Source organism: Neofelis nebulosa, chromosome 7, assembly GCF_028018385.1.
Source record: "Neofelis nebulosa isolate mNeoNeb1 chromosome 7, mNeoNeb1.pri, whole genome shotgun sequence".
NCBI lineage: Eukaryota > Metazoa > Chordata > Mammalia > Carnivora > Felidae > Neofelis > Neofelis nebulosa.
This window is the reverse complement of record NC_080788.1, coordinates 10,360,792-10,376,570: the sequence shown is the minus strand read 5'-3', so window position 1 is coordinate 10,376,570 and position 15,779 is coordinate 10,360,792. Positions and strand designations below refer to the sequence as shown.

The 15,779-nt window shown below is 43.3% G+C and overlaps 1 protein-coding gene and 1 long non-coding RNA gene across 12 annotated transcripts in view; one reads left to right on the top strand and one right to left on the bottom strand.

Moving 5' to 3' along the window:
* The first annotated feature begins 2,059 nt into the window (after nt 1-2,059).
* The window catches only part of AKAP13 (A-kinase anchoring protein 13), a 335,196-nt gene continuing 321,476 nt past the window's right edge, over nt 2,060-15,779 (top strand). For 10 of the 11 annotated variants that reach the window (XM_058736667.1, XM_058736669.1, XM_058736666.1 and 7 more), the window contains exon 1: nt 2,060-2,319. In XM_058736667.1, coding sequence (XP_058592650.1) covers nt 2,075-2,319 — 245 coding nt within the window. In that variant the 5' untranslated portion in view covers nt 2,060-2,074. The remainder of the gene's footprint in view (nt 2,320-15,779) is intronic. The other variant, XM_058736670.1, reaches the window with a different exon arrangement.
* Nucleotides 8,618-14,693, bottom strand: LOC131516066 (uncharacterized). The gene is made up of 2 exons (XR_009263837.1): nt 14,456-14,693; nt 8,618-9,961 (listed from the first exon to the last, which is right to left on the bottom strand). It is a non-coding gene; the product is annotated as an uncharacterized LOC131516066 (long non-coding RNA).

Here is a 15,779-nt window from a genome sequence, read left to right as displayed (position 1 = left end):
GGACCCCTCATACTAGCTCCTTCTGTACACATTCACTCGTGCAAAACTTTTGAGTTCTTCCTGTTTCCACCAGCACTATGATAGATGGAAGAGAATGGGGGGGGGGGTAAACAAAACAGACTTAAGGGAGCATACATTATAGTGGGGGAAAGAGGTAATAAACACACACAAATAAGCTATTTTCAGACTGGGATAAATGCTATGGAACAATTTGAGTCATATGCATGAGAGGGACTGGTTGAGAATGAGTTTTTTTCGATAGGCCAGCCAAGGATGTTTCCTCTAAGGAGGGGTATTAGAACTAATATCTGAATAACAAGAAAGTGTCAGCCTTGTAGATAACTGCTTAGGACATCCCAAAGAAGATGCAAAACTCAGCTGTCTGGAAAATTTAGAGAAGACCCTTCTCAAAGCAGGGTCCCAGACCAGTAGCATCAGTATCACCTGGGAGTTTGTTAGATAAACAGAATCCCAGATCCCACCCCAGACGTACTGAGAATCCACAGTTAACAAAATTACCCAGGTGATTTGTAGCACAGTAAACTTTAAAAAAGTGCTGCTCCCCTCCTGGCCCCTGGATGTAGCATGCAGCCCACCAGAAAGGTGTAAATCCTGCTGAGGCAGGGAACAGGAAATGATATTGTCAGCAGTCACTAGAAAGATGACATGGTAACATTTATTTGCTGCTGCCTTTGTAACAGACTTAGCCAGGCTGTAGGAGAAGACCATGGGATTATCACATATTATGGTCTAAGTGATTTTCTAGGTTAGGTCCCTTGCTTTACAGGAGACAGAGGCTCTTGAGGGGTGACCTGCTCATGGTGGACTCCTCTGTGGCAGAGTCAGGGCTGGGATCTAGGAGACTCCTCTCTGTGTGCCACCTTTCAAATATTGACAAGGAGAGATTAGAGTGAGTATTCAGGATGGTGGGCAGCACAATGAGGTCGTTGGGAAATAATATCACATGAAGCACTGGGAATGTTTGGCCTAGATTTTTCATTCTGTGAAGGTAAACTAGGAAAATATATGCGAGAACCAGGTCCACTTATAGGGAAGCAAATTTCAGCTCAAGTCTAGGAGCACTTCTAAGACACAAAGCCACTCAACAATGGAACATGCAGTAAGTATATGCAATACCTCTCTCTCAGGTCCTGGGTCATGAGCTTGCCTCACTCAGGGTTCCCAAAAAGAGGATCATACACTTTAATCCTAGTAACCATTGTTCTTAAATTGCTATCAATTTGCACGTTCTTGACCTGCATAAAAAGTGTTTTCATTTTTTACTTAATATTTTTCTTTAATTGGATTCATTTTTTATAACTTTGTGTTTAATCTAAGAAATAACATCAGTGAAATAATGGTCTGATATAATAGGCATTTTCCCTCCTAATACACAGTGTAATGCACACCGAAACACAGGCGCACCCACACACACAGCTATCAAAATGAAGTTTCTTCGAACCAGTGGGCCGCATTTTGTTTCTCAAAAGCCACCAGCTAATTTCTGAAGTCCTTTGCAACTGGAGGATTGTAAGATTTTGTGGTGATCGCTTAGCCAAAAGTTCATGGGATGCACTGTCACAGTCCTGATGCCGCCAGGAAGCCATCCATGCATCCAGTCATCCATCCAATAAAACACTTGCTGACTACCTAACAATGACTCTCAGAGGCACTGACACACAGAAGAGTAAACTCACTCTCTGGTTGCAAGTGGGAGGAAATAGAATAGTAAATCATTTCAGTATGTGTGTAGTAACTGCTACAGCTCAGGTAAGTACTGGCACACACAGGCAGGGCGGTTTCCGGAGATAGGGCGGAGAGGAGAGGGTGGGAGGGCATTTCCCAGAGCAGCCTCTGCCAGCCAGCCGGCTTGGATCACTTTGCCGCCGCACAGCAGCGGCGGTCAACCTCCGCCTCCCTTAGCAACCTGAACGCACCGCCTAGGTGTCTTCCTATTGGCCTCCCGGAGCTTGATGGGCAGCTCTGAAGGGCAATCCCTGATCACGGCCCCTCTCTCCGCGTTTACTCACGGGAGGGCTCGTAGGCGTTACCGCCCTCCCTAGGTGCCCCGCCCATGCCTGAGCAGCGTGTGGCGCATGCGCGAGCGGGCTGGGGCTGTGTGCAGGGCCAACGCGGAGCCGGAGCAGCCGCGGTGAAGCTCCTGGGCTCCGCTGAGACGGTCGTGCCCGCTCGTCGCCTCGAAGTAGCAGCTTCAAGCGGTCGCCGCTACTGGGTGAGCGGCCGCCTATTGTCCTTCTCGGCGGCGAAGGTGCGGAGCTGCTCTGGCTGGGCCCGCGGGGGAGCCCCGGGCGCCGCACGGTGAGAGCGCAACTTAGTTGGCGGAGTTGGGGGAAGTTTTGTGATTTGGGGAGGGGTCGCGGGCGCGGAGCGCGGGGCCCCTCCCGCTGTGGCCGCTCCTGGGGGCGGGGGCCGGGAGGGGGGCGGGGCCGCGGGGGGAGGAGGGGGCGGGCGGGGATGAATGGGCGTTGGGGAGCGCCCCCGCCTCCGCGGCCCCCTCCTCCCCCTCGCATCGCCCCTTCGTTCATTGTCTGCTCCCGGGCCGCGGCGCGCTTCCCGGCTTCCGCAGCCCGGCTTCGGGGCCGCCCCACTCCCGGGGCCGGGGGCGCGGCCGCGGGGCACAGACACGGGGGTCCCCTCGGGCGAGGCCCACACCCCCGGCCCCGGGAGCCACGGCTCCTCGGAGGGTCCCTCCTGTCCCCGGGGTGCGCGAACAAGTGCTGCGGACGCGAGGGAGCCGCTCCCCCCGGGCCGACACGGACGGTAAACACTCCGGGCCGCGCCCGCCTTCGGGGGGCGCCTCCTGCGCTCGCTCCGGGGCGGAGCGGGTCGGGGCCGCGCCGCCGGAAGGGACCTGCACCGGGACAGGGCAGCGGGCTCAGCTCTCCACCTAGTTCAAGTGCAGCCATACTTCGAGCCGTAACAAAACATTTGTTTTTGACTTACTGACACTTTTTTTTTTTCAAAGTTAACCAATATGAGAAGAGTTTTTTGTTTTGTTTTTTAAATGGGGAAAACTGTCAAATTTTTTTCGCCAGAAGGAAGGATAGACAGGTTTTTTGGTCTTTTTTGTTTGTTTGTTTGGAAATACGTAGTTTTCCAACAGAATGATTTCATCACATTTACGTTTTTAAATGTTACTGTGGACTGAGGAATTCACAATCAAAGTTAGATTGGGCAATATTTTTGTGTTCCTTCTCAGCTTTTATACTCCTGGGTGAAGTTATTTTGGGAGTTTATTGCCTCAGGCATACACATCTAAAGGAAAAAGCAGTGCCTTTTTTTCTTAATTCCAGTCTCCCCACTTCCCCGCCCCTTTATTTTCAGAAGAAGCATCTTATTCTGTTTTTCTAAACCTTTGGATTGCTCAGATCAGGACAAATGCTGCCTTTTTTGAAAGGTGACTTTTTTGCAAGTTTGCAAAGAAGTAATGATCAGCTGAGATAAATCACTATTCTAGTTCTTGTATTCCTTGGTCTCTTGGGTGATTTGCGGGCGGCATTAAATACAATCCTTGTCAGGTTTTGGGTTCAATCCTACAGAATTCGGTTCATTTGGCTTATGATGTGACAATAATTTGGCTTACGATGTTTAAGTCCCCTAGGTGGACCAGCTGAAATGCCTGTCCAGTTGGGGTAGTGGAGCACCGACCAGGATGCGTTAATACCAGTTGTTATATCCCATTGCCATCTGCCAAATTAAAAAGCAAAATTTGAGAAATACTGTGTGTGCCAGTTTGCTTTGATTGATTTCTCATGCTGAGTGAGTAATGTGGGGAAGTTAGGGTTCCTGGTTTTTTCTGGTTCGGTTGGCCTTGTTTTGTCTTGAGAAACCAACTTTCTTCACCTGATGAAGCTAACGAAAAATGTGTCTGTGGCATCAGCGTTGTGCATTTAAACGACAACAACAAGGTCACTTTTAGGAGTCACAATCCTTGCTCTTAGAGCAATCGCCTGCGTAGGGCGATTGTTCGGATGGAGGTTGACGGAGGTTGGAAGGGATTGTCAGGGAGGGGCATCGTGTAAACAAATGGACTTCCAATGAAATGGGACAGCTAGGCCAGTTGCTTTTTCCTTCTCTGAGCTGTGATACCACATCCTACACACTTTTTGTTTTAGGATTTCTCACACTTCATTTATTTGCCTAATTACAGTTACCAGTGTATCTGTAGTACAAATGGACTCCTAATCTGTTAACTCCTTGAGGGCTGTGATGGGCCTTATTTCTTCCTTAGTTTTGTACCCTCTTTGCCAAGAAGGAGCCTTAACACAGCACAGGTGTTCAGTGTGCGTTTGGATTCGGGCGAAGTGCTTGGTACTGAGTTAGCGATAGTGCACGTAAGAACCACTAACTCTGGGACCTTATCCAGAACGACTGTTCCCTTGCAGACCTGTGATGAAATTTAGTTAACTTTAAAAAGGATTTCTAACGTCTCTTTTTATCTGCTAATTACATCTTGAGAAGAAGTGAAGTTTAAATAGTGCACCCTGGATTTTCAAAAAGTGGTTCTCATTTAGAAATTTTCTCCCTTTTTTGGTGAAATGATTAAGGCTACCGGACAAAGCATTTCACATCTCTGCCTCTTCTTCTATTGTGAAATGGGGAGGTCGCGCAGTTTTGAAAGAACACGCAATTTTTGGAGCTAGTTACAACTGAGATTCAGATCCCCACACTTCCACAGACTAGTTGTGAGCCTTGAGCAGGTCACTTGATCCCACCGAGCTTCTGGGTCCTACCGTGTAAGGTACCATACTTGGCAGTGTTCTTTGTAAAAACTGAAACTATGTGAGGTACTTAATAGTGTGCCAGACATTAAGTAGGTGCCTATTACCTGGTAGGTGTAATAATAATTTTGATACCTTTTTATGTGACTTGAAGCAGTTTTAGAAGCTGATGCTTCTGAGGTTAGCGGTTTAGCTGTTTTTTTCATAAAGGAGAATTGAGTGTTCTTTAGTTAAATGCAATTTTTTTCATTTAAGGGGCTAGTTGACCTGAATGGCAGTAGAAACTTATCTTCTCATTCACCGTACAGGTCTTGGAGTGGGATTTGCAGAATGGCTTGGGAGTGTAGGACCTTATGCGTTTCCAGTGTTTAGGAAATGGTGAGAGGTGGATTATCTTCATTATCTTCAACACTTGTAATAGGGTATCTGAGTTTTTCAGTCCGTTCCACCTTTTCTATCTTATTTTACCTTAGTCTTGAAACATGATAGAGAGAGAGAGGGATTATGACTATTTCTCAAATTTGTGTAAGACAGAACTGGAGTGGGGGTTAATACAGTGTTAATACAATTCAGAGACGTGAGCAAATCGCTTACTTCCCCTTCAAGATAACACCTTTGAAGGTGCCACCAATTGCGGAAGGAAGCAGTGATTCAAATCAGTTTTACTGGCTCGGTGTACAATACTCACAGCACCAAATAGAATAGATCTGTTTTAGAACTATTAATCTGTAATGGCATTCCTTTTTTTTTTAATTAAAAAATTTTATTTTGGGGGTGCCTGGGTGGCTCAGTTGGGTAAGCGCCCGACTTTGGTTCAGGTCATGATCTTGTGGTTTGTGGGTTCGAGCCCCTTGTTGGGCTCTGTGAGTACAGCTCAGAGCCTGGAGCCTGCTTCAGATTCTGTGTTCAGATTCTCCTTCTCTCTCTACCCCTCCCCTGCTTGCACGCTCTCTCTCTCTCTCTCTCTCTGTCTCTCTCGCTCTCTCAAAAATAAACATTAAAAAATTTAATAAAAAATTCTTTTGAGAGAGAGAGTGTGCAGGGGTGGAGGGACAGGTGCAGAAAGAATGAGAGAGAGACAGAGAGAGACAGAGAAACTCAAGCAGGCACCACGCTCAGTGCAGAGCCTGACACGGGGCTCAATGCCATGACCCCAGGATGACCTGAGCCGAAATCAAGAATCGATCGGATGCTCAACCAACTGAGCCGCCCAGGTGCCTCTGTGATAGACATTTGTGTATATTGAAGCTCATCTTGCCATTAGTTTTTTTTTTTTTTTTTTTTTTTTTTAATAAAATAAGGGTAAAAAGTTCAGCCATGGAGGGTTTATAGTAAACCTTTAAAAGTTTTATCTGATCAGACTCTCAGATTGAGGAAAAAACATCCCTGACAAAGCGAGATGAATAAACTTGAACTTTCTGATAATCTTTTCTTTCAAAGTTAATATTTAAGTGCACTTGAATAGACTTGGTTATTACCGGTGGCGACAGGCATCCATTTGGAAGCAGGCTCCTGAGTCACTGTCAGCCTGTCTTACCACTGTAAATGGGGAGAGAGGAGGAAGCTGTTAGTGGAAGGGAGTTGGTTTCATTTGGACATCCTCACATCTATGGTCTTGACATCTACCCATGGGTTGATTGGGACGTAATGAATAGAAGATGAAGAGATAACCCATTTTGTCAGGCCTTTTGGGACAGTGGACTACTGTGAGATGATTGTTTGCACATTTATGTGGAGTGATGGCATACTTTACTTTTTTTTTACCCCGCAGATCTGTGTCCAGAGCCTGGGAAAGGTGGATATCAACGTGTTTCTGTGATGTGGTTATTGGGGTGGGGAAAAGGAGAAAGTGTGAGGAATCTACCAATTTACCATTTATGTCACCCTGTAGGCTCTTTTGGAAACATGCTTTTGAATTTTCACTTCTAGTGACATCATAAGCCCGTGTTCTGCCGTAGCTTCTACCAATCCCAAATGGTGAGTTAGTTATTCCAGAAGGGTTAGGTGTGTCACACTGTATGTAATTGATTTATCTTTTAGACAACTAAAGATGCCAAGTTAGGGGGAAAGCACATAGGAGTTAGGTAAAGAATTTTGCAGAACCCAAGATGATTCTCAGATGGTGATCTCTAAAAAATCACATGATACGAAGCTGCCTATGTGACTGCACATTCAGACTTTGCCATTATTGGCTGTATGTCCTTGAACAAGCCACTTCATCTGTCTCAGACATAAGATTCTTACTTGTAAAATAAACACACGTTTAATATAAATCATCTTCTTTCTACTACATGCTATTGTTGTGTGAAACCTTGAGATAAAATGCTATACAAATGCTATATCATTTGGTAACATTATTGGTTGCTTAGTGGTTTGGATAAAATTTAAATCCTAGTTGAAAAGGGGGAAACATCCAACTATATTGGTTTTTCTTTATAAAAGATAGTTAAAATAGACCATATTTATTGTTGTTCTCCTTGCTTGGGAAAATTGATACATTTTACTTTCGGCTCTTCTCAGTTTTCCTTTTATAACATGTTTGTCGTGGAGTAAATTTCTAAAGAAATTTCAGTTCAAGATGCGTGCTGTTGGACCCAAGTTACTGTGAAATCACAGAAACTGACATTGGATGCCAGTTCCTGAAGTCAGGTTAAACCACAATAAACAGTGAACAAAGAATGTCAGAATATTTCAAGAGTACAAAAGAAGGCTAGTGTGGTTGTCTGATCTTTACTGACTCATTTTCTTCAATTATTTTTTTTAATTGGTTTACTCAGATCAGAGGAGTGTGTCTCTTATGTGCCAAATGTTATACTGTGTGTCTTACCTACGTTTATTTTATTTTATTTTATTTATTTTTTTTAAGAGAGAGAGGGAGAGCAGGGGAGGGGCAGAGAGAGGAGAGAGCGAGAATCCCAAGCTGGCTCTGCACTCTTAACGCAGAGCCTGACATGGGGTTTAACTCATGAACTGTGAAATCATGACCTGAGCTGAAATCAAGAGTCAGATGCTTAACTGACCGAGCCACCCAGGCACCTGATACCTACATTTCTTACTTAATTTTGAAAATCAGCCTATGAGTCAGGCATTATTAAGCTGTTTTACTACGAGGAAACAGCCCCCAAAGTGATTTGACAGTGATCACATATCTATTAAACTAAAATTTGAACTCAAGATTATTCTGGCTCGAAGGCTGTGCTTTTCACATTATTGATGCTATTAGCTGGAAAGACTAATTTTTAAAACAAATCAAGTTTATTGAAATACTATTTGTATGATAAAATGTACCCATTTTAAGTTTATAGAGTTTGATGAGTTTTGTCAAATGTATCCATACAGATAACAATACAATCAAAATATGGAGCATTTCCATCATTCCAGAAAGTTCCCTCATGCCGGTCTCTGGCCACTTCTTCCCCTCAACCCTTACCCTTTGCCTACCTCACCACAGGCAACCGCTACTCTGCTTTACGTCATTGTAGTTTTGTCTGTATTAGGAGTTCTCCAACTGTAGCCCTCAGGCCAAATCTGGCCTACTGCCTGTTTTTTAAATAAAGTTTTATTGGGACATGACAGTACTCATTTGCTTGTGGCTAATCTGGTGCTGCCGTGACAGAATAGTTACTAGAGACCATGAGGCCCACAAAGCCACACATTCACTATCTGGCCTCTTATAGAAAATGTTTGTGGATCTGGATCTTTGTGCTCAGCATAACCAAATGCAATGGTCACATATAAAAAAATTAACAAGTCTAGTAATATTATTCAGTGCATCTTCAACTTTTCCTGTTTGTCCTGCAAATATCTTTTTACAGTTGGTTTAAAATTTTTTTAACCAGGGTAAAATCAAGGTTTACTCAGTACATTGTTATCTCTTTAGTCTCTATTTTCTCATTCTTTATTTGATGTATAATTTACATTCAGTAAAATTCAGTAGCATTCTGGGAGTTTTGACAGATGTATACATTTGTATAACCACTATTTCGGTCAAGATATGTATGGAATGGTTTCTTTATCCCCCAAATTCTTCTGAGCCCTTTTGTAGTCAACCCATTTTCCACTCCCAGACCCTGGACACTATTGATCTGTTTTCTGTCTCCATGGTTTTTTGCCTTTTAAAGAATGTCATGCAAATGGAAACATACAGAATGTAGCCTTTTTTTTTTTTTTTTTCCCATTTGCCTAGTGACTAATGATGTTAAGCATCCTTTCATGTGATTATTTGCCATTCTTTGGTAATGTATTCAGTTATTTTGCCGATTAAAAACATTGAATTATTTGCTTTATTATTGACTTTTGAGAGTTGTATACACATTTTAGAATCAGATACATGATTATGGTTTATAAATACTTTCTTCTTGTCTGTGGCTTTTTGTTTCCTAATAATAATTGTCTTTAGAACAGCAGTTCTTTTGGTAATGTTCCAGTTGTTTTTTCTTTAATGGATTGTGCTTTTGGTGTAGTATCTGAAAAATCTTTGCTTAACCTAAACAAAAAGACTTCCTCTGAATTTTCTCCTAGAAGTTTTATAGTTTAAAATTTTACATTTAGGTTTATGATTTACTTAGAGTTAATTTTTCTGAATGGTGCAAGGCATGGATTGAGATTTATATTTGTGTTTTTTAAATTTTTTAAAATGTTTATTTATTTTTTAAGACAGAGAGACACAGAGTATGAACGGGGGAGGCACAGAGAAAGAGGGAGACACAGAATCTGAAGCAGGCTCCAGGCTCTGAGCTGTCAGCACAGAGCCTGACGTGGGGCTAGAACCCATGAACTGTGAGCTCATGACCTGAGCCAAAGTCAGACGCTGAACCAACTGAGCCACCCAGACGCCCCTGAGATTTATTTTTTTGTTTTTAGATAAGCAGTAGTTCCAATGTGTTTGTTGTTGTTGTTGTTTGAAAAGACTGTTTTTTCTCCATTGAATTACTTTTGTTGAAAGTCTGTTGATCATATACCTTGGGTCTACTTCTGGATTCTGTATTCTTTTCCATTGATGTGAGTCTTCCATTTGTCCTTTACACACTGTTGATTACTGTAGCTTTATAGTAAATCTTGAAATCAGGTAATGTTGCTTCTCTAATTGTGCTATTTTTCAGAAATAGTTGAGTATATATTTGAGTATTCTAGTTGCTTTACCTTTCCAGGTACATTTTAGAATCAGCTTGTTGATATCTATAATCCTGGTGGGATTTTTGGTTGGCATTGCATTGAATCTGTAGTTTGGGAAAGAATTGACATATTAATGATATTGAGTCATGAACATGGTATAGTTATTTAGAACTGTTTTTTTGGCACACCTGGGTGGCTCAGTCGGTCAAGCATCCAACTTTGACTCAGGTCATGATCTTGTGGTTTGTAAGTTTGAGTCCTGCATAAGGCTCTGTACTGACAATGTGGAGCCTGCTTGGGATTCTCTCTCTCCCCCTTTCTCTGCCCCTGTCCTGCTCTCTGTCTCAAAATAAATAAATATACTTAAAAATTTTTTTCTTAAAAATTTTTTTTGATATTTTAATTAGTGTTTTATAATTTTCAGTAATTGCATCTTGCCTGTATTTTGTAAAATACACACACACACATACACACGCACACACACACACACACACAGCATGCTTTTTGGTGCTGTTGTAAATGATGCTTCTAAAATTTCAATTTCCAGTTGCTCATTGCTAGTATAAATAGGATTGAATTTTATATGCCAGCCTTGGATCTTAACAGCATTGCTAAACTCAGTTTTAGTTAAAAAAAATTTTTTTAATGTGTATTTATTTTTGAGAGAGAGAGTGTGCAGGAGAGGGGTGGAGAGAGAGGGAAACACAGAATCCAAAGCAGGCTCCAGGCTCTGAGCTGTCAGCACAGAGTCCGACCTGGGGCATGAACCCATGAACTGCGCGATCATGACCCGAGCGGAAGTCGGATGCTTAATGGACTGAGCCACCCAGGTGCCCCTGGACTTTTTTTTACATAGACAATAGTGCCATTGGCAAGTACAGGCAGTCTGATTTCTTCCTTTGCAGTCTGTATGCCTTTTGTTTCTTTTTCTTACTTTATTGAATTGGCTAGGACCCCCAGGATGGTGCTGAATGGGAATTTTGAAAGTGGACATCCTGTCCTCATGTTAAGGGGGGAAAACATTCTGTGTTTCACTATAAATGTGATGTTACAGGCATACTAAGAGATTGTGGGTTTGATTCCAGACCCCTGCAATAATGTGAGTATCACAATAAAGTGAGCCAAATTAATTTTTTGGTTTCCTATTACGTGTAAAAGCTATGTTTATATTGTAGTCTATTAAGTATGCAGAAGCATTCTCTTTTAAAAAAGGCACATACTTTAAAAATACTTGTTTGTAAATGATACATTAACTGTAAAGTGTGATAAAACTGGGCATGCTTGTATTTAGAGTTTACTTTTGTACATGGCCTTTATCAAGTTGAAGTTTTCCGTTTCTAGTTGGTGGGGAGTTCTTATCATGAAAGCATATTGAATGTCGCCGAGGCTTTTTCTGCATCTTTTGTGACGATCATATATTTTTTCTTCTTTACTCTGTTGATATCTGATTTTGGCACTTTGAACTAGCCTTGCATTCTTGTGATGATCCTGGGTTGGTCATGATTTTTGAGAGACGTAGCTTATGTTTTAGTATCAGACTCTAGGAGGCCTCCCTGTGATGATTTTTGGAGTTTTCAGATTCCTCAGCCTCCCCAAACTCTTAGGTCTTGTCACTTTGACAAGATTGCCACGCTCTGCTCAGGATCCTCCTCATCGCACTCTGCATTCCAGAGTGCCTCCAGGCTGAGAAAGCTGGAGTGGTGGTGGCCCGTCCCTTCTCTTCCCCTCAGTTAGGGATGGCAGTCCCTCGTGCCTGTTGTCCAGTGTCTCAAAGACGTCACCTTACGTATTTTGTCTTTCCCTAGTTTTTGGAAGGGGCGTTGGCAGGATAAGTCTGGATGCAGTTACTCGATCTCTCTTTGAAGAGTATACTTTATTGGTGGTGCTGAAAGTCTTGTTACAGGATTCTTCAAATCTTGGGGGGGGGGGCGGCGTATAAATATCAAAGAAGCTTTTGTTCGGTGCCTGCCGTCTGTAGCTGAGCCCTTATCCGGTGGGGAATACAGATGAGTAGATCTCTTCCAGGTGAGGAGTACATACATAGCACATACATAGGATAAATCAAAGATGTGAAATGCTCTAGTGATGAACAGACAGAGAAAAACCACTGTGGTCCGATATTTTCGTACAGAAAGACCTTCTTTTACATTTTTGGTCCCTAGCGTATATGTGTAATTCAGTCTTATGGCACAAGATGTAGTGAGTCAGTGGATGACTACTGGTTCTTTCAGATGCATTTGACAACTTATTTGCTGTGTGGCTTTAGGTAACTCCGTTTTCTCGTTTGTAAAATGGGCACGTGACATTCCTTGTGGCGTTGTTTGCTGATTGAATTCCCTCAGCACACAAGGGGGCCTTCTGTATTGTCAGGCACTGTTGCAGGTGATGGGGACGCAGTGACAAGTAACAGGTGGTTGCTGCCATCAAGGGGCTGATATTCTAGTGAGGGGAGAAGAAGGTAAACAAGTGAACAGTTTTGGTGATGTCTCGTGGTGATAAGTTTAGGAAGAATATGAAGAGTATTAGCAGAAATTGGGGCGGTCAAACAGGACCTTCCGGAGGCGAGGAGGTTGGAGCAGAGACCCGAAGGAAGTGAAGGGAGCAAGCCAGCTGCAGATCCCTGGACGTTCTGGGCAGGAGGGACACGAAAGGCCAAGAGCTTGAGGTGGGAGCATGAACGGGAAGGTTGGTGTGGCCGGGATGGCCGAGGAAGGAGAACTATGGGAGGTCACGTGTAGGGAGGCAGAGGCCAGGTCACATAGGCCTTTAAGTATGACAGGGAGCTGCCGAAGGGCTGGAGCAAGGAGCCACGAGAGCTGATTTCAGGTTTACGGGATCCCTGGGGAGGTGGCGGGCCGGAGTGCGAACAGGGCGGCCGGGAGTCTGGTAGTTGGCTCTGGGGGGGGGGGGGAGGATGGTAGCTGAGGTCCAGCTCGTAGCAGCGCAGGTGCCGACAGGAGGTGGGAGTCGGTGTGCGTTTGAAGGTAGGACTGATAGGGTTATTTATGGATTGGAAAAAGGCTTTGAAGGGAAGAAAGCAGTCCAGGACGATCGCCGGGTGTTTTCCTTGAACAACCGGGTGAATGGTAGAATGGTTTCCTCAGCGGGGAAGGTGTGCGTGAGTTTATTGGGAGGAAGACGTCGTTTCTCTTTTTGGACAGGTTAAGTTTGAGCTCCGTGAGATTTTTTGTTTTAATTTTTTAATGTTTATTTATTTTTGAGAGAGAGAGTGTGAGCGGGGGTGGGACAGAGAGAGGGAGACACAGAATCCGCAGCAGGCTCTAGGCTCTGCACAGTCAGCACAGAGCCCGGTGCGGGGCTTGAACCCATGAACTGTGAGATCATGACCTGAGCTGAAGTCGGACGCTTAACCCGCTGAGACACCCAGGGGCCCGAGCTCTGTGAGATTTTAAGTGAAGACACCACTAAGTAATTGGCTGTGCAGATCTGTGGTTCGGGAATGAGGTCTGGACTGGGTATAAGATCTAGAGAACTATAGATAAAGAAGAGGGGTTATTGCGAGAATTAGGAATCTCTAGACTCCTGGCACCTGGCAGCTCACCTGGCAGGGTAGCTAGTAATGGTAGTGATCGTGGTAAACAACAACAGCTACTAGTTCTGAGGGGCTGGATGCGCGTGAAGGAGGAAGGTGGTGACCTAAATAACGCCTTGCCTTTTAAATCAGAGTCGGTTAGGACTGTACACGTGCTGAAAGCTGCTCTCCTCTGAGCATGAGAAAACTAGTCGTGAGATCTGTTGTACATTTCCAATCTGTGAGCATATCTATGATTTGTAATGTGATGTGGGGGTGTCATTTGCATGTATTTCACATACACCTAGTACACAGGAGAGTCTGGAAGGAGGCTATCGCAGATTGTTTAGTTGTGTTTGAGGAGTGAGATGGCAGGGTAGTTTTCATCTTCTAAATGTTCTGCAGTGTATGTATTTTCGTTAGTCTTATTTCTTTTTCTTAAGTAAATACTACTTCCAACATGGGGCCTGAACTCACGATCCTGAGATCAAGAGGCGCATGGTCCAGAAACTTAGCCAGCCAGACACCCCTAGTCTCATTTTTAATAAAGGGAGTTTGTGTTTTTGGAGAGTCCTGCTCAGTTGGTGAGCTTCTGGGCTGAGGAGTTTCATTTGTTTGTGGTTGCTAACACTCCTTCCCATAGCTGGGTCTTTGACTGTGGTCTGCTGTCTTAAAAAGTTGAGCACTTGATCACAGGGAGGGGCATCACGTAGGAGAGTGGGGGTTTGGGTAGGAGTCCGTAACAGCTTCTGGGAAAATTGTTAACACATGTTTGCCCCACCTGGCTAAATGTGGCACCATTTTGTTCAAAGGGGGCATTACTCACCACTTGAAATTTGTTGGACAAATCATTTGAGATGAATTGAACTGAGCATGATACATATTTTTTGAAATCTGAATTATACCATCAGCATTTACTTAGTGTTTTAGAAGTATTCCTTTTCACAGCTGAAGGAGGTAGATATATCAGGGGCTTTTTGCAAATTTGACATTTCCTGTAATTCGTGAATCCCTTCTAAAAATACGTAGTATCATTTGAACAGTATCTGTAAATACATCCACCTACCTGGTTTTGCCAGTTGAGTTCTGCCCTGTCTAAAGGAAGTGTGTTTCTGGAGTGGGAGCAGGTAGGTGCATTGTGATGTAACAAATAATTTCTGTTACTTTTTACAAGCTGGAAGAAATTTTTTTTTTTTTTTTTTTTTTTTGCTTCCTGGGTACACGGTGCACAGCACGTCTGGGCTTCAGAATACAAAGGATGTCTGGATGAGACCTTGCAGTTTGGGAATTATTTAGGGAAAAATGTGGCAGCAAGAGTTGAAAAGTAGAGTTCTAATTGTTTATTTGGTCACATGAGGCCTTTGGGGCCTGACTGAGGTGCTTTCTCTGTTTGAGGATTAGGGATATATATGGGTCAGTGGATAGGAATGACCGGCCTTTTTGCCTGGGCTCTCCTGCCAAAATGGTGCTGTACGTATGGTTAGAGCATGATAGTGTTTTCAAAAGACTTTCGCAGTCTAGAACGATTTGTTGACAAAGGGTATTTCCTAAACGGTGTTTTCTAAAAAGTAAAGTCACTAAAAGGAAGAAGAAACTTTTACTAGGTGCCTACGAGTGTTTTGTGTGTTCGTTTACATTCTCTTAATTCCTTACAATAGGCTATAAGATAGGTGTTATCCCCACCCCCACCTTTTTTGATGAGAAAATGGGGGTTCAGAGATTTTACTTTGCCCATTTCAGGTCAATGAACTGTAATTTTCATCCAGGACTTTGTGACTCTAAACATACTCTAGTTTTATTACATATATTGCAGAAGTCACTTTTTTTTTTTTTAAACTCATATAATTATATCCAGAATAGCCAGCTTAAAATTCCAGCTTGTTCATGTTGTAAATAGAAAATCATTGTGGTTTGCCCTTAGAGTTTTCCTAGAATTCTTAAAACATGCTGGGCTTCCATGTTTGTGCCTTGAAAGTAGCAGAAACTTACCAGTACGGTTGTATTTTACTTGACATGCGGGGAGCTTTGTGGATCAACATTAATAATTAACATTTACATACTCTTTCACATCTTCAAAGTGTTTTACAAACAGTTAATTAGTTCATGTTTAACCTATATTGGAAGTTGAAAAACCAGTTTTTTAAGTTCATTTTAGTGGTGCAGAAGTGGTTGGGTGGGTGCTGAGGACAATGCAGGTATGCACCTTGCAGTCTCTGGAGCACCTTTCCTCAATCCCCTCGCTTTGTGCCGGGATCAGCTTGTAGTAAGCATGTGTTTTGGGTGTACATCTTCTGCTTAACGCAAAGGAATTAGGTGAACTGAAAGAAAGACAGGGTTCAGGATAGTCTGGGAAAGACCCAGGTGATTCACTGAACTGCGTTGCAAGTTTC